Source organism: Excalfactoria chinensis, chromosome 1 (assembly GCF_039878825.1).
Source record: "Excalfactoria chinensis isolate bCotChi1 chromosome 1, bCotChi1.hap2, whole genome shotgun sequence".
NCBI lineage: Eukaryota > Metazoa > Chordata > Aves > Galliformes > Phasianidae > Excalfactoria > Excalfactoria chinensis.
In genome coordinates this window covers 45,829,884-45,848,681 of record NC_092825.1, presented here as the reverse complement: position 1 = coordinate 45,848,681, position 18,798 = coordinate 45,829,884, and the positions used below count along the sequence as shown (strand labels likewise).

At 41.6% G+C, this 18,798-nt stretch overlaps 1 protein-coding gene across 3 annotated transcripts in view; it reads left to right on the top strand.

Annotated features, from left to right (window-relative positions):
• GRIN2B (glutamate ionotropic receptor NMDA type subunit 2B) overlaps nt 1-18,798 on the top strand; it is a 220,667-nt gene that overhangs the window by 180,343 nt on the left and 21,526 nt on the right. For all 3 annotated transcript variants that reach the window (XM_072335356.1, XM_072335347.1, XM_072335338.1), the window contains exons 11-13: nt 12,649-12,809; nt 14,914-15,101; nt 17,112-17,350. In XM_072335356.1, the coding sequence (XP_072191457.1) occupies nt 12,649-12,809; nt 14,914-15,101; nt 17,112-17,350 (588 nt within the window). The remainder of the gene's footprint in view (nt 1-12,648; nt 12,810-14,913; nt 15,102-17,111; nt 17,351-18,798) is intronic.

Sequence of the window (18,798 nt, the reverse complement as noted above, 5' to 3'; positions counted from 1 at the left end):
GAAGTGCGGGCTGAATCATTCCAGCTGTCTGAGGACTTGGAAGGTGTCTTGGCTGTTTCCCAGCATTTCTGTTCAAGTGACATGCAGGACAGGGACTAATGTCATGTCCTTGCTGTGCTGAGGGTATGCTTGAGCAGATCTGCTTGAGCAGGGACCTCTGTGCATGGGTGGTTGGTACTGTGGTAGATAGCTGTGCTGAGCTTCATGGCAATTTGCTGCTCTCTCTCCTGGCCCTGATGGTGTGTTTGGGTGAGCATCACTGCTCAATGCCACCTGTTTGTTGTCAGCTGGCTTAAAATTGATACCAGAGCTGAGCCAGGAACCCACAGTTAGCATGTTAACTCTCATGGCTGCTTAAATCATGTGTCAAACTGTGGCTCTTACAGCTGGTGTAGACATGGGCAGATTCAGGGGGGAGAAACTTGCTCCTCCTGGAGAGCAGCTCTGATCCTGCAAGACCTGCAGGCCTTATCCTGTGCTTAGGCCTGCCTTCATCACCCTGACCAGGCCTCCCCATGGAAGAGTGTCTTGCAAATGGCTGGCCAGCAAGATGCCCTGTCACAGGTTGCTGCAGCCAGCGCATGCACCTGGTTTTGTCTGACTGTAATCAGGAGATATAACCCAATTTCCTATAATGGGAGAGCTTCAGACTCGTTAGAGAAACAAGTGCCTGCGGTATTTCAGTCTAACGAAGGCAATAAATACAGGAAAGATTATATAAATGAGCTAATGTGTGAAATAATCTAATAGCTATACATAATTTCCATTCATATACAGTAGTAATAGAATAAAAGCAAATGTGGACAGCCAGCAGGGCATTTAAATAAAATAATTTAGAATGCAGTAGGTTAATAATAATAATACTAATTAAAAAAAAATAGTATCCATGCCTATAAATTAGTTGGAAATGCCAAAGAGGCTAATAAAGTATCAGAATGGTAATTTTGTAATTGACATAAAAAGGAGAGAAATGGATTTCTGTGTACTTGCAAATTAATATAGATTGCTGCAATTTCACATGTATTTAACTTACTTTCTTTTTAAGATATTAACGAAATGTTGAGACAAAGAGCTTATTTCTATGAAGCCTGGGTCAGCTATTTGTTAGTTTTTTGTTGTTTTTTTTTTTTTTTTTCAATGAATATCCATTATTTCCAGAAAAAATGAAATTTTGGAGTTGAAACTGGCCAAAATCTGATATTTGCCAAAGTACATTACTTTAGTGTACTTAAAGTATTTTGATTGATAACTCTGATGTGTATTTTTTACTTACTTATCTTCTAGAGGCTTTAATCATAAAATTGACATACATTTAAGCAAAGGGGGAAAAAAATAGATTTTATTTATTTATTTATTTCCTGTAATGAAGGAAAGAGTTAATGGAAAGACAAAGCAACACATTATCCTGAGGTGAATGAAACATTTCAGGCTGATACAAAGCAAAATGAATCTGCTTTATTTCTCCAGTAATAGGTGCTTGGCCATGAAACTGAAAAATGAATTATTTTCTACATTCTGCTTTGCAGCACATTAAATGTAAATTATACAAGGATCCCAATATGCAGAACACTTAAGCATGTGCTTAACTTTGCGCTCATGAGTGGCGACATTAAAGTCAATGGGCTATTATTCACATGATTGAAGTTAAGTGTCTTTCTGAGCTTCATTACAACAAATACCTGCTCTGGAGAAGACTCAGAGAAATTCAGAGCAGATACATTCCTCAGAAATTTTCCCAGGAGACCATAAGTGGGGCTCAGTGTAGTACCCTTAAAGGTGTGTCAGAGGGGTGGGTGTCTAATTGGTTGGCTTGGAGGCAGCACGAACTTTACACAGGATTAAGCTTTTACTGTCAGTGAACATTCCTGGTTCCATGGATTTCTGCATGACACAAAGGAAGTTTTATGTGACAGTGTCCAAAAGGAGAAAATATGTAATCCTCTCAGAAGTATGATTTTTATTGTGTGGAGTCTTCAATGGAGATTACAAGTTAGCTAGATGCAGGCAAGGCCACGCCACTTCCAATCCAGTCCTTTTGTGATGAATCAGAACCTTTCTTCAATATGGATAGAGTTGTGGTCTGGAATGCACCTTACTTGGACAAAAATTAATCATGCCCCCATACAGTTGAATTTCTTTCCACAGTGCTTCTCTGGTGGGGGCATCTTCCTGTAAATGAGCTGAACTGTGTTCAGTTCTTTGTTTCAATATGACCTTTATATATAACATTAGCAGTACTGACTTAATGCGTGGTATAACAAACAGTGGTTCACAATGAAGCGCAGAAAATTCAGAGCTCTGAAAGTCTCAAGTTTTATGCCTTAGAATCTGATTATTTCTCTGTACCTGTTCATAAATCATCAGTTCCTAAAGACCAATATTTATATAGAAATGGTATATAATGCAGTATATTTCTGTATAATTACATATTATTTGAATATATTCATATTAATAAACAGGAACAGCTTATCATGTCATAATGCATCTTTATAATCAACGACATTTATTGTGTACATAAATATGAACTCAGGGTTTCTGTTTTTTTTTTACAATCATAGATGGGTCCATTTATTATAGATTTAATCATCCTGCCTTGTTCAGCTTGGCATGATCTTTATGCTCTGTGAGAACCTTTCAACAAACCTCCATACCCATGTGCTGAAAAGTGATTCAGTAGTTTTATGGCTGTAAATGTTTAAAGTCAGTGGGTTTTCAAGTGTGTTCCTCCCCCCCCCCATCCCCCCCTTCAGTCCTACTTTCTTTGTCATTCTCCTTGCTCAAGCTCAGCGCTGTGTAGTGCTGAGCAGTGAGAACGCTGCGCTATGCCTTAGCCTTGGCTCAGCCTCTTAGGATTCTCTCTTTTCTGTCAATCTGGAGGGATTTAGCAGCAGTAAAACTTGTAATGGGACTCTTAAGGATTAGTGGCACTTAAAATGCCGTTTAGTTGAGAACTTGAGTGAGGTACAGTGCAAGAGGAGTGGATACACAAAGGAAGACCATAGGCCAAATTCATCCTTGCTGGGAAGGGAGTAATGCAACACAGCACTGTTGGCTTTGCCCGTGTTTCAAGTGGGAGCTGCTGGAGGGGAGAGGGATGTCAGCTACAGGGCCACCACACAGTGCTTAGCTTCCAGCTCTTGCATCCCTGCTTACATTTCCAGGGTCTCCACTGCAGCCAGCTTTTCCTTTTCATCTTCCTCCTCACCAGCTCCCACAGCTGGCCCTTTGGAGGCGCTGGGCAAACTTGGTTGCTTCTGTGCTAATTGCTTGGCAGCCTGGAAAATGTCGTCTTCAGAGAATTGCGTAACAGGGGAAGGGAGGAGGGAAGCAAAGGATTGTCCTGCTTCTCGCGTCGGTGTAAGTCAGCAGAGAGAGAAGCGATGAATATTTTTATTTATTATTTATGCAGTGCCATAAATGTACTTGGCCCTCTGCAGTCGAATAAAACACAATGGCCCTGCTGCCAGGATTTGGCAGCCTGTATCGGGAGTGATGGCTTCCTTCATCTGAATGATCGGGGATGAAATGCTGGTGGGGTAGGAATGGGAAGATGAGATCTACAGGATTAAAAATACACAACAGCCGCCTACCTCCCTCCGCATTCCCACAGATTTCATTGCTTTTGCCTAGCGACTGAAACACTTCAAGTTATATTTACATACTTGAGAAATATTTGGCAGGCTGTATCTTGCATTCACCTGGTGGAAAGGAGCCCTGTGTCTCCCATAGCCTTTGGCTATTCAAGGTCAAATTTCCCTGAGTCTCCATGGCCCAGCAGGCTGGTTTGCTTCAGGTCCTCCAGATCTGGGAGCCCAGGATGCACAAGGGCATGATGTGGCTTTTGTTTCTCTGCTATTGTCCACTAATAAGTGGAACAATTGGAGGAAGCTTTCTGTAGCAAGCTAAAGGGAAGCATTATCTCCCATCTCTGGATTGTTGCTAGGATGCTTCTATTGCCCTGCCTCGAGTGCCATGCTTTTTGCTTTACCTCCTGGACTATAAAGGTGTTTTAGAAATTACACTAATGTGATTAATTGTTGTGTTACTTTTTTCTAATTATTTGGCCCCGGTGAAGTCTTCAAGGAGTTTGCCACACATGGGCAGGGTTCCACCGTTCTACCCGGGGGTTGTTACCCGTGTACAAGTTGCTAAAACCGATTGGCTACTATTTGTACTTGGAAGATAGAAGGCTCTGGCTTGCCTGTCCTACTGAAAAGGGTTGAAAAATTGAATTCCTCTCTCACCAAACTGTAGCCTCTGAATTTTCAGGAAGCTTTGTAAGCTGTTAACCAGCTGTCTCATATACAAAGCAGATTTCAAACTCTTCCGTACGTAGCTGCCACCTCTCCTCTCAAGGTCTTTTTTATCAGTCAATTTTCTCCTCTCAGTGAATATCTACACTTCAGTGGTATTAACATGAGCATACTAACCAGCATCTTTCTGCCTCACTCATTTCTGTTTTATGCTTGCCTGGGATTATTCAGAATGTGCATTTTGCCCTGTCGTGTTTGACTTCCAAGGAAGCTGACTTCCATGGATAGAATACATAACATGATCTGATTTGGGATAAACAGGCTATTTATCTCCAGTCTCTATGTACATGCAAGCAAAATTATGCCATAGCTAATATCACATAGCCCACTTAATTGCAACAGATAAGACCATGTTCACATAATACCATGCCTACTAGTGTTCTGGCTGCACAAGGAGCTGTGTGGTAGTGGTTCCACTATGAATGTTGCTCTCTGGTCGAACTTTAGATCCCTAGATATGCCTGTTTTTCTGGTAGAGGGTGGTCTGATCCTAGAATGGCCCCTAGGCCTGCTGTGCTTCTAAGGTCTGGGTCAGCAGTAGGGCTGTGTGGTCCCAGCATGTACATGTAGGTCTAGCTGTGGAAGAAAGTAGGACCCCTGAAATACCATCTGTTAGGGAGAGGGCTGTACTGCCTGAGGTTTGCAATCTTCTGTTCTATGCCGAAGCAGCTCAAGGCAGGTCTGCACAGAGCAATCCAGCTTGCAAAGAGTCTGCACAGTCCTACTGTGTGCATTGCTCTGGCAATAACTGCATGTGATGGCGGCTTCTTCCACCAATTGGGTCTCTGCTTTCATCTCAGTTATTTTACAAGGACAACTATTTTTAAAGTTGCTATATCTGTACTCCTTTCTTTTGCTTTTACCTACCCCCACCCCTCACACCTCTGCATTGTCCCTAGGTTGCTCTGTTTCCTTCCCTGACCCACAGTTTCACCACCAGACATTCACAGACTTTTTTTTCCTTATTATTATTTTTGTGTGAGTGTGTGTGGTTCTGACCCTACATCTTCCTTTAAATGAGGTTTTAATTTAATTCTTTTCCAACTTTGCTGCCGTCAGCTGCAGTAACTGATAACTCCTTTTTCAGTCTTATCTAGAGGAATTCATGGGTGAAAGTGCTATGCAAAACAAGACCAGAGAATTTGAAACATCACAGGATATTTAACAATAAGATAAACCACAAAATCGAGGTCTGAGGACACCCAAGGATTTTTTTGTGCCCTTCCAAAACTGAGTTACTGAGTTGAACTGGATTTTATGCTGTTCATTCTTCTTCTTCTCTTTTAATTGTTTATAAATCAAGATGTGCTGTTTGACTGGTGGAAACAATAAAGTAGTGTTTTGCAACTGCAGTCTTAGGGTTGATTTCTGCCATGGGGCATGACAGTTTGGGATTGCTGATGAGGTTATAGGATTCTGAGCTGTGAGGAATCTCAGCTACTGCTGAGGCAGTGGAAGGTCATGTTATCAGGGGATGCGGAAGAAGAGGAGAAATTGGAGCTAAGAGAAAAGGAAGGTCTGAAAAGTTGTGGTCACTTGAGAGTGGCTGTGAGTTATAAATTAGAAGTAAAAGTAATGTCAGTAATGTCAAAGCTAGGTGACTGCAGAAGGAAGAAGGGTGCTTTAGGAGTGAAGCTAGAGAAGCATCTGTACGAGAGATTCATGAGTAATAGAAGAAAGAGCAGCACAGTCTCTTTAGTCTGTTGTCTTCACAGATTATTGTACCAGTGCAATGATTTAGGTTTGAAGTATGCTTCTGCAGTTGTGCTGGCACGCTCCTAGCTGGGAAGCTGTTGTAGAAATGTAAAAGTGCCCTGTACCAATGTAACAATAGAACAGTTGGCACACTGTGAATCTGTAAATCACCTCCTCTACCAGGATAGGTGACGGGGCACAATTATGTGGAAGTGCCTATGTGTGTAGTCAAGCTGGACAAAGAAAAGAATACAGAAGCCCTACAGGTGGTGCTGGCAATTCTGATTGACATTCTAGAAAGAAACCGATCATTACCTGAATGTGGATCAGGACACAGTTACAGCTCTGAAAACCTTGCAAACTGCAAATGATAAGAGTAAAGAGCAGAGGGGGAAGGTTATAATATAAAGAGGCACTGAGGAGGGTGATAATGAGCATTGCCTCTTACTAGCAGCTCCTTTATTTCCTTGGCTTTATGTTGCTGTGAGCTTTTAAAATGCAATGTTCTCTCAACATCTTGGGGTCCTGATCAGACTGTTCTTGGTGCAGTGGAGGCTAGGAGGATGTCTACCAACCAAAGGCAAGTCAAGGAATGATCTACTGGATGCAACTAAAAGACAGCACTAAGAACAGCTGGAAGTGTAGATAACACAGTTTACATATAAAGATTGAGAGATTGAGAGAACTGGGCTTCTTTATCCTCAACATGGGGAAGAAACAGCTCGAGGATCTTCAAAAACATAAAAGTCACCTTCAAAGAGGAAAATACTATTCTGATTTCCCTGTATACAGTGAAGGTAACAGAGAATAGTACTTATCTTGCAGCAGGAGGGCTTCAGTTCAGACAATTGGAAGAGCTTCCCAGTAGCAGATCCCTGGGGTAGATTGTTCAAGGAATGGGAAGTCTTCATTGGTGGCCATCTTCCACTAAAGGCTGAATGAAGAGCTGTCATGAATGGTGATGTTTAAGGGAGCCTCACTAGAGGAGAAAAAAAAAAAAAAAAAAAGACATCTTCTCAAGGCCAGATCCAGCTCTGTTATTTTGCAGCATTGTTCATGGTGTGGTTTGGAGGACAACATTGATGTATTTGGGGAATATGAAAAGGACAAGGCTCCTCTCTTTGAGAGTCATTGGTTAGCTATAAAGGTTTGTTTCTTGGCTGAAATAGAAGATAAAGAAACATGGCAGGTAGGGCAAGACATGCTGCTGTCCACAAGTGGTCTGTCAAGATTTAAATGACTGAAAATCATTGGCCTAGCCTTAACAAGTTGTGACTGAAACTCCTGTGCAAACATCCCAACTGGACTCTCAGGCAATGAACAAAGTTGCAAGCTGACTGCAGTGATGTGCAGCTGAACCAGAGCAAAAGGGGACAATCAAGGATGTTTGGGCATTGCAGAGAGATTGTGCTAAAATTATTCACTCAGGCATGGACTATGCTTTTCTAGCCTTATGCCACTAAATCTTACGTTACAGTTCACTAATAAATGCCATATTTTAAAGAGATATTTGGCTTATGTTGCAGCAGATATCTGCTGGTTGTAAGGCTGCCAAAAGAGCAAGCAGATCGCTGTTTAGAGGTGTCTGTGCAAAAAGTTTTGACTGATGCCCTGATGGGCAAATTCAAGAGAGTAGTGGGCACTTTGGATCATATGCTACCCACAGCCTCTGGCTACCTATGCTTTTGGTGGGCAAACCTGCACCGAGGGCCAAATGGTTAAGTGGTTGGTTTCAGTTGTGCAAATGTAGATGTCTAGAGCCAATATAGGTGCACTGGAGTAACCAGAGTCCCCTCAGGTGGTTAGTGCATAGCCCCACACAGGGGTTTTGAGGGACCTGCTTGCAAGGTGAAGTTCTCTGGGGCACTTCAAATGACCCTTACGCACTCAGGCAATTGAACTGAACTCAGTATCTAATATGGGCTCTAGAACTTTGGGACTAGTAGGAAACAGAGAAGCTGAACCTGGGGACCTTATTCTGGAGAGTCAGAGATTCAAGCTGTAGAAAACTGAGGGTTTGGACCTAAGAAAATGAAAGGAACCCTCACAAAGAAGCTATGTGCATGTAAGATACTACATATAAATTTACTTATACAACATTTTAGAAGCTCATTATGTTATGTCGCATGGAATTATTTTTATTAAAAAGTATAAAAGTGGATCAAGTGATAAAAAAGAGCCTTTTTGCTGAAAGACCTGCTGAGTTTGGGAATCTGCATTCAATGCTATTGGCAAACACTTTACAGCGTAAACAGAGCCTACATTAGGCAGATAAATAAGTGCAGATGTGCTTTTCTGTAGGAGCCATTTGGTGATAGACAAAATCTTTAAAAAAAATTCTCATCAAATTAATTGTGGCCAATTAGACATAACCCCTTCCCCTCATTCCTGAATCCTCTCCAATCCCAGCTGCCTGAATGGGAAGAGCTCCTATCACCTGTTTCATTATGCAGATTGATATTCGAACATCTGAGAATAATGCTGCTTTCTGCACGGCACGGCTCCAAATTGCTAATGAAACAGCTCTGCCAGACAAGTCACTTAAACCCACTCTCACTGCTGCTGCTGACAGCTCTCATAGCGAGATGCAGGGGGAGCAGGAAAGGGGCTCTCCACTCGGGATGTGCTAATAGCCCCCAGCCTGTGTGCTTATCACTCTCCAGAGCAGTAAGATCTCTGCTTTCTGACTCTGAGAGGTTACTTCTTCAAAGCTGTCATCCAATTTGGGCTTAGTCTTGCTTGATTTCAGTTTGTTGAGTGAGGGATTGAAGAGGTGGGCAGCCTTCGGGGTCTCTCCCAAAGCTGCCTTCTGGCTTGCCCTTCAGGCATGCTTGGTGCCTGCTTCCCGCCCCCAGGTCAGACAGGGAAGGGACCCATCTGCAGCTTCCACCTCCCTGCTAAATTTGATGTGAAGCCAGCTGTCTCAGGGATCTTCTTTCATGGTTGAGAGACTGTCACGTCACCTTGTGTATGAGGGGAGCATCTCATGACTGAGATCCACGGTGCGCAAATGGGAGGCTGCAGCTGGGATGCACATCCAGCCAGCATTCCTTGGGTACAAGTCTGCAGCCGAGCTTCTCAGGTTCCCTAGCAGGCGGAGTGCCCACAAGGGAGGTAGGACTAGGTGGCAGGACAGGGTCCTTCTTCAGGTAGGGGTGAGGTAGGGCTTCTACATGTGCAGACCCTGCTTGCCGCACTCCCTGTGACTCTCTGCAGCTGTGTTTGCTCAGCAATCAGTGCAGTTGCTCATCTTCCCTTCCCCTGTCATCATCTTTTTTTTTTTTTTTTTTTTTTTTTTTTTTTTTGCCAGAGTCTCACGTGGCTCCTGTTTGCAGATGCCCAGGGCAAAGCAGTTGTGACTTATGGCCCTGGCAGGGGTAATGATTCCATGAAATGATGTGAGAGCTCTCTCATTAATCTAAATTCAGACCATTTCTGTCAATATCTCTAGTTAATTCCTTCATCAATATTTACTGAAGCCTTCAGATTACCTCTGCATAGGCTGTCTATGTGTAATAGCACCTGCATTGTGCCTCTGCTTCTATCTCACATCTCTCAGACTCCTAGGCCAGTCTGTCCAAAGTGTCCTTGCTTCCTGAGTCTGACATCTTTGGGCTAGACCCATCCTCCCAGCCCTTTGGAAAGGCTTATGTCTTTCATTACCAAACTCTTTGACAGCAGTGTCGATTAACCTTGTTCATTATGAGTCTTCTATAGTTCTTCCGCAAAAAGTCCTCCACCCCACTGCCATGAGAGGACATACTCCCTCCCCATCAATCCCCATGCTTTCCCCACTTGTGGGCATGTTTACAGCCCTTCTTGGTCTTTTACTGTGAGTTGTGTGGGGCACAAGAAAGCTCAGAAGGATGCAGCCATTTCTGGCTCTGGTGAGCTCTTTGGAGATCCTTCCATCTCTAGTCTGAGCTGTGCCCACATGCTGTCAAGCAGCAAGTACAAGGAATTTTCAGCTAATATTTCCTGATAGATAGTTGTATGCCAGTACCAGTATTAGTTCTTAAATGTGGAGAAATAGCTGCTTGTCTATGGCTTCATGGGCTCTGGAGTCAATTAGGCATCATTTTTTTTTTCAGCTTTGCAAACACAAACCCAGGAGGCTGGAGATGAGTATGTGTGCTGCTCTTAGACATGCAGCTAAAGATTTCTGTTGTGGGTCCCACATGGATCCTCTCCAGCTGTTCCCTGTCTTGTTGTCCACCACTCTGTGGTTGAAGTATGTGCGCATGTGGGTGTGTGGAGAAGAATTTGCATTTGCAGGTCTGTTCTGACTGAGGAATTAACAGGGAGTGAGGGATGATAGGCTGACGTGCAGTGCAGTATAGTACATGGGTTTGCAAAAGCCATCAACCTGCTTTTTTTGCTCCGGAAGCATGCTTTTCCAGTTGCTAGAAACAGTCCTTTCCCTCAAGAGGAGTGTTTTCATTTATTTATTGTTTGCTCAGAATGTTAAAAATGAAATACAGAGCATTTTACCTCTGGCTGGCGGGTGCTAAGGGGGAGCCCTGGAACTCAGAAAAAATGAAGGGTTGTTCAGAGGAAGGGTTGTTTTCCTTATCACAGGTCTACCTGACACTATAGTCCCTTTTTGCTCCCGTTCACGGCCAGGAGCAGACAAATCTAGAGATTGCATCACTAGGGATGGATGGAGGAGGCATGAAATGGATGTTGAATGGAACCTCTCCTTCCCTTAATATTTTGTGAGCCCAGAGAGAAGCTCTCATAGCTGCTGCCTTTCCAAAGGGCATGCTGAAGTGGAATATTGATCAGGCTTGCCTTCTGCTTGCCCTGATGGCTTTTTTGTGTTGGAGGGCTCTTTGTGGATGGGGGTTTCCTATTCTGCCCAGAAGTTTGGGTTCTGCAGCCTCTGAAGAAGCAAGATGCCCACTTTGGAAACTCCAGTTTCAGCGTGTCAGGAGAGAAACTGTATTCCTTTGGCCTGGAATGGCTTGTGATGGGTCTCCTAAGCTGCTGCTATAACAGGCTTGGTAAGAAAGAAATTTTTTTTTATGCTGCAGTGATTTTTCTCCCATCAAAATTTGCTTTCAGTACAGGTTTTGATAGCTTTGAATTTGTCTTCATCCCTTGGGAGTGTGACAAGTTTCTAAGAGGCACCTTACTGCCTATTTTCTGCTATATGAAACCTCTCTTTTTTTTTGGTGATTTGCCAGTCTGTGTTTCAAAAAACATATCTGGTGTTTCGTACTGGCTTAAAGCAGCAGGGCATGTGCTCTATCTCACACACACATATGTACATATGAACCAGTCCATTCTCTCCACCTGAATATGAGGGGTGATTCTCTGCACAGCTGGGAGTTGATTTAGAGAAATAGGTGCAGTAAATTTCTTTTGGTGATGTGAACTGTGCCTTCAGCCTACCCACAGGCACAAGTCCTTGTTGACCTTGTTCCTGAAATGCTCTGAATGAGTTACCCTGCTTTAGTAGCTTTGGACTCCTCAGCTGGGTCCAGCAGGTTTCAGACTAGCTTTGGGCAGGACTTAATAGCTAGACCTGACAGCATGCTTTTGAAGCTATAGCTATAGACAGTAGCCACATTTCCACCACAGAAGACAACAGTGCATGATACACGTGGCAGGAGAACCAATAAATGGCTTTGGCTTGATTGTTATCATGTTCTTAGCATACTTCTTAAGATTATCCAAATATACAGTCACATTTGAGAGCCCTAAACTAGCACTGTTTGATATATTAAGAGATGAAAGGGCCTTCCATCCATCTGATCTACCATTGCATCTTTTCTTTTACTGCTTGTTCAGTTCCTGGCTTACAGTTCTGTGCCACTTCCCATCTACTGGTTTTAGGGGTTTTAAGCAGTCTTGATAATTCACAGTCTAAATTTTACTGCTCATAAAACCCCAGAAAGCATTGATTATGACTTGAGTTAAACAAGTGGCATACAAAATCTCACAGCCTTGCAGCTGTAGGGGGATGTTATGATGAGTGTATTTCTTGGGAGCAGCAAAAGGTTTTGAGCACTCTGCCAGCTCTGCTCAGGGCATCAAATGTTACTAGTGACTTGCAACCACTAATAGAATTTCATTTGGGACATTTGCCCAAAAGTTTGAGAGCTGATCCTTTATTTGGTGAAGTGGGAGGGAGCTGTTCAGAGCGGCATCTTTCCTCATTAGTTGCTTTTTGACTTGAGTCAGAATCAGGAAATGCAAAGGCGTCAATAAAATGAAAATAGATACTTCTTAGAAACTAGATGACACTATGTGGGTAAAATTCTCATTGATTTTATTGAAAATCTTTCTTTGACCATGTTGCAAAGACATTGTTACTTCCCCCCCTCCCCCCTTTTTTTTTTTTTGTTTTCACTTTTCTCTAAACTCCTTTTAGTTTTGATTATGTATGTACTTTATCCATAGTGGACGAAAGACCAGATTGCTCATTTTCACTTCTTGGACACAAACAGGAAATGTTTGTCTTTGAAAACAGTGAAATACAGTGTCTTCTCAATAACGTTTTCCATCTGATAGTAAAATCAGAACTACATTCTGTGCTATAATGGGCACTGAGTCTCTAAGGAGAGTGTATTCTCCCATGCAGATGACTGCTTCTTGCTGGATGATTGTGAGAAATGTTCTTTTTCTGTTTCTACAGTTCCAGAAACCCAATGACTTCTCACCCCCTTTCCGCTTTGGGACAGTTCCCAATGGCAGCACAGAAAGGAACATTCGCAACAACTACCCTGAAATGCACAGCTACATGGTGAAGTTCAATCAGAGGGGAGTGGATGATGCCCTATTCTCATTGAAGACTGGGTGAGGATTTCTTCTTCCAAACTTACTGACTGACTTCTTTGAATGATTGTCTGGGAAATCTTTGTGGGGTTTGGAAATGAGCATCCGTTATCATTCCATGATCAGAAGTATAACTATACCACAGCAACACAGGAGAATATCTCTGTGAATCTCTTAGCCTTTTTTCTTACTATTCACTTCTGCATAAGTGTTTCTGGTTTTTCAATACTTTTAATACTATTGAGGGAGGAAAAAAAAAAAAAAGTTGGACCATCTATACCTTTGTGTGTGTTAGCATTACATGTCTTAGTCCCAAACACCTTGCTTCAGCAAGCTGTTTCATGCCTACGGGTCCTTATGTATACACAAGAAATGCTCACAAACCTCTATGGGCAAAGTTTTTTTGAGAACATTTTGCATTGTCATCTGGAAATTCCCTTATTTTCTCTCCTTCTGTGTATAAAAGATTATGTTAATCAGGAAGCTGAAAGAATCTTTGTCAGACTAATCCCACTCCAGTGTATCACTAGCTAATACAGTGTAATGAAAGGTGTGCTTGAAGCAAATAGTTTGCAAGTAGTCCTTCTCTCTGGAATATTTTAGTATCAAGAGCTGACAGAGATGCCAGTTGAATAATAAGGAAGTGTATTAAATAGGAGTGTCTCCTTGGGTAATCTGGGAAATGTGGGAAAAATCAGCAGAAAGTATCTTTGAACATCTCACTCTATCTTAATAGCAGTGAATTTGTAGAGGAGCTAACTTAAAACCCCTATTAGTCTTTGTAAGCCTTTGTCCCTTATAATTAAAGGCCTCCTCCCAAAAATGCCCACTGTGGTTGTCAGAACCCAGCCCTAGTGAAATGAAACAACACCTTCTCACTTACAACAATGTCACACTGTTGTGAGAAAGTTCATTCCAAAGCACGAACAAAGATGTTCAGCCAATTTAATTACTAGATTGACTGACTATTCCTAAACCTGTTTGCCAGGTTCAGAGGCACATAGCCCATTATAAATTACTGTACCGTTGTTGGATGCTATCCTGGGGTTGTACATTTGCCAGTAGTCATCATCCAGGAAATAAATATGCTCTCTCCTGGAAATATATAGATGAAACAGAGCTCATCGCTTGTGGTGGATGTCATCCTGGCTTTGTATCAACCCTTGGACAGACTTCCCCATGGATATGCACTTGAACTGAGATAATCACTATACTGGCAATATATGTTCAGGAGGCATATTGAAAAGGTAGTGTGGGTGTGAGAATTTGTAAGGTAGAAGGTCTTCAGTCTTTTATTGGAAAGAGCTTCATTTCAGATCTAGTGGGTGGATTTACTCATTGGCTGTCTCTGGTTGTATAGAAGATGCAGCCCCCTGAGACTACCCCTAAGCCCGAAATCAATTTGTTGAGGTAAGAAGGTTCTCATCAGTCTGTTGTGCTGTCTGCCCATCCTAGCCTATATGGGCATTTCACTGTGTTGAAACAGACCCTTTCTTGTGGTTTTCAGCTGAACAGTCTTCACCAAAGAGCTACTTAGCACAGTAAGCCATAAAACTGTTATCATGGTCACTTGACATTGGTAAGGATGTGGTAGCACTTTTCACAGTAACTAAGGAGTTACAGTGGCCCAGCTACATTTAATTTGAAATACAATATATATTTTACTCCATTAAGTCATGCCAGCACTTTGAATTGGAAAAAAATCTTTTCTTTACTGCAAGCTCTGCTGTGCTATCTAATACCTATGTATTTTATGAAGTATTTTAGGTTCTTTTCACATGAAAGGCAGTGCAGAAATGTAAGCTATTCTTAGGACTGTAGATCTCCTGGAATTCTTTTCCATTCATCTTTATCTTGCACTATGTTTGTCTTCCAAATTTTCTTTCAGTAAAAAAATGACAATTATCAAAGAGTCAGAGAGAGAAATAGACAGACCTCATTTATAATCTAGTTCCACCTGTAAACAGATTCTAGGCTCAGATTTTAGTTAACTCTGAAGGTGCAACCTATTGTACTCTATCTGGAAGAGGTTAATTTCTGTCCTAATTAGCACAGAACACCTTTGCACTCATACAGATCGTATCTTCTCTGTGCTATACACTTCTTGTTTCTTGCACCTGTGCAGGAAGTTGGATGCTTTCATTTATGATGCAGCAGTGCTGAATTACATGGCTGGCAGAGATGAAGGCTGCAAGCTGGTGACAATCGGGAGTGGAAAAGTGTTTGCCTCCACAGGCTATGGCATTGCCATCCAAAAGGACTCAGGCTGGAAGCGCCAGGTTGATCTTGCTATTCTACAGCTTTTTGGAGATGGTAAGTGACAAGGAAAAGAGGAGGTAGAGTTTTCCTAAGAAATAACAAGTTTTGCATGTATAGAATAGTTTTCTATCTCCCTGGCTTTGGTGTTTCAGATCCACATAGAGAAGAGGAGATTATCAAGAGTTTGTTAAAGACATTGTAACAGAAATGTGCAGGGTGTCACCTGTTCTATACTGTTGATATCTTCAAAAGCAACTTCAAAAGCATTACTGGTTTCATAGAATCAGCTCAGATGTGTGTATGAGCAGTATCTTGTGAGAGGAATGTCATGTGAAATCACGTTTTCCTTTGTGAACTTTCGGCTACCTGTGGAGTTTTGCCACGACCAAACCTGCAAACAATGTTGGACTTTCCATTGTTACCCCATACTTAAATCTCAACAGGATCCAGCCATGCAGAATTTAGAGAAAAAAAAAAAAAAACAACAAAAAACAACAACAACAAAAAACTGATTATATAATCAGCTTTAATAATGGGTGAAAAAGTTAATTCAGATTTACCCAAATCTCAAAAACCAACCAACCAAACAAACAAACAAGGAAGAATCTGAGACTCAGAAGTATACTCTGGGCTGAGTATTTAATCAGAACATTATAGTTACCTCATTCATTTGTTATCTGTCGATAACAGAGAAAGAGGTGCTTTCAAAAAAGTTACTCATGGGGTAAGAAACTCTTTTTAGAAAATGTTGTCCTGTTTTTCTCTTTCTATGCTATATATTGCACCTTTCTGAGTCATTAAAAATAAATAAATGAATGAATAAATAAGGAAAATTCATGGGTTATTTTATCTATAATTTTTTTTCCTGAAATCTGAAAATAACATATGGCATAATAAATATGAAAAGAAGAAAGCTCTGATATACTTCATCAGAATATTGGCCACCTGACAGATAAGGTGTTCTGTCTCCTGAGTAGTCTAATAAGTGTTGTTTCAGAAAAAAACATAAAATCTCCGTAATTCTTTTAAGAGTGTACTATGATGCCATATAAACATATGGATTTTTTTTCCCTATCGCCAGGCTGAATGTTGAAATTGTGAAATGCTGACTTCCCTAGCAGCATGAAAAGAATTGCCAACCTGTAAAATTAGTTTGTGTGGATGTCTCAGTATGTGTGTGTGTATGTGTGTTTTGCTCTCTCTTCTCCTGAAAAATGCCATAATGAGAGGAAGTGGGGTATGAAATTAGACTACAGAACATTTGTTTCTAGCTAATACAAATTAGTAATATTTTTTCATTGGTCAGAGGGTTTGGAAATGTCACATTTAGGCAACATTGAAGGGAAGAAGAACTGGTAAAAGTGTAAACATATTTTAGAGAACATTGTACCTCATTTTAATGAGCTGTAGATACCATGGAAACAAATTCAAAAATCAGACATCTTGATGTAAAAAAAAAAATAAAATCAGCATTTTTAATTTTAAGCTGGCAGTGTTTTCGTTTAAAAGTGACTAATTTCTGTTTAACAGCGTTGGTCACTAATCTTCCCTTTGTTGACCTATTATGAAAGTGGAAGTTTGTGAGGTGTCTTCAGTTATGCGGTGGACAACTTGTTCAGAAAATCATAGTAGACAGATAAAGATAGTTGTATTGTGCGGTAAAGAGTTTTGTGCCTAACATCTGTCTGTGGAAAAATCCTATTGCCTTCTCTGTGACTAATTGCATCTACCCTTATTAGAAGAGCAGTCTGATATGCTTCTTGTTTTCAGACTACCTCAGAATGAGATCCATAGGCAGATCTTAGGACAAAACTCTTTACTGTAGAGTGTGGTGAGACACTGGAACAGGTTGCCCAGTGAGGTTATGGATGCCCCCTCCATGGAGGCATTCAAGACCAGTCTGGACAGGGCTTTGAGCAACCTCATCTAGTGGGTGTGTGCCTGCCTACAGAAGAGGGGTTGGAATTAGATGGTCTTGCAGGTCCCTTCCAACCCAAACTGTGCTATGATGCTATGATTGCAGGGGTGGCTAACACATTTCTTTCCTTCTCTGTGTCTTTAAAGGGGAGATGGAGGAGCTGGAAGCACTGTGGCTCACTGGCATTTGTCACAATGAGAAGAACGAGGTTATGAGCAGCCAGCTGGATATAGATAACATGGCAGGTGTTTTCTACATGCTGGGAGCAGCTATGGCCCTCAGTCTCATCACCTTCATCTGTGAACATCTCTTCTACTGGCAGTTCCGCCACTGCTTCATGGGTGTCTGCTCTGGCAAGCCTGGTGTGGTCTTCTCCATCAGCAGGGTAAGTGTTGTTAGCTAGCAGAGAGAGAAAGGGTCAATCAGGATTTACTCAGATGGTTGTAGGTACTGTCAATGGGGAAATCCACCCAGACTGTCAAACAGATGTTACAGAGAGATGGTCTGCAGTGTAAAGGATGCCATCTTTCCCGTGTTAATGTAACAAGAGCATTTACTGTTCTTCTGTCATCTCTGGTCTCTGCCTCATTATGGTCATGAAAATGGAAATTTCAAATGGAACTGAAAATGCAATATAAAAAGATGGCATCTGTAATAATCTGCTCCATCTCAGTGAGTTGTAAGCAGGCCAGATCTGGGGACAGTAAGTCGAGTAATGTTGATTAACATGGCTAGAAATTCAGGAGTTTCTCATTGTCTCCTGTGTTGCATCTGTTCACCTGAACTTGTGTTTACTAGAATTGTTCTTTCATGAACATTCAGAAGTCCCTATCCACAAGCCCTGCACTAAGCCATGCAGAAATCCTTCTAGAGACGATGACCACACGAACTTAGCAATTGCTCTATGCAAATCTGCCTTAGGGGACAGTATTTACATTTAAAGTAGATTCTAGTAATTTCTGAGTCATCTTCCTGCTATTATTGTAGATAGCAGTGTCCCATTTGGAGCTTCTCTTTATTCCTTCTGTCACTGGTCTGCTCTCTTGATCTCTTCTGAAGTGAGGTCAAATCTCAGCATTTTTTACCTCAGTATCTCTTGTAACAGAGTTAACTTTGATTGTCCAATGACTACATGATTGCAGCATAACATACTGTTGAGAAGAAATGACAAGGACTTTGATTGCAGGGACACAGACTCTCTTCTATGTCATTAGTTTTTAACCTGTTTTAGTCTAGAGATGAGATAGGGGACTGTATTTGGTGATCGTTAACTGAATACGTGTCTTTTCAGTCTGGAGTTATCTGTTAGACTTGGTCCAGGTTGGTGGAAAGTCTGAAAAGAGTGAATCAACTATTAGCTGCTGAAAAAACATAACATGATGTGGTAGTGTCCATTTCACTATTAACACTAATCAGAATGCTCTGTTTGGTAGGCTAGGGATTAAATAAGCCTCTTCTTCTCCTTGGGGTAGTCCTTGCAAACAGTCTTATCATGGATGAAATGAGCTAGTGGAGAATGTTGAGGAATCAGGCACTTCTGCTGTCTGATTTGAGGTTGAATAGAGGACTTTCACTTTCAGGGATGTCAATTTGGAGCTTGTTATCACTGCTAAATTTAATAGGATGCAATTAAAAATTCTATTGTACCATACTCAAACAGATGCAATAGAACTAAATACCTGTTCAGCAGTCTTGCGCTCTCTGTTTCCTTTCTAATCTGTACTGGTGATTAATGTAGCTAAGTTTATGACAAATGAAGCTGTTCCCTTTTTACGGTAGTGTCTGTCATGTTGATTCACTGATGTCCAGATGAATTTCAAGAGGCAAAACGGA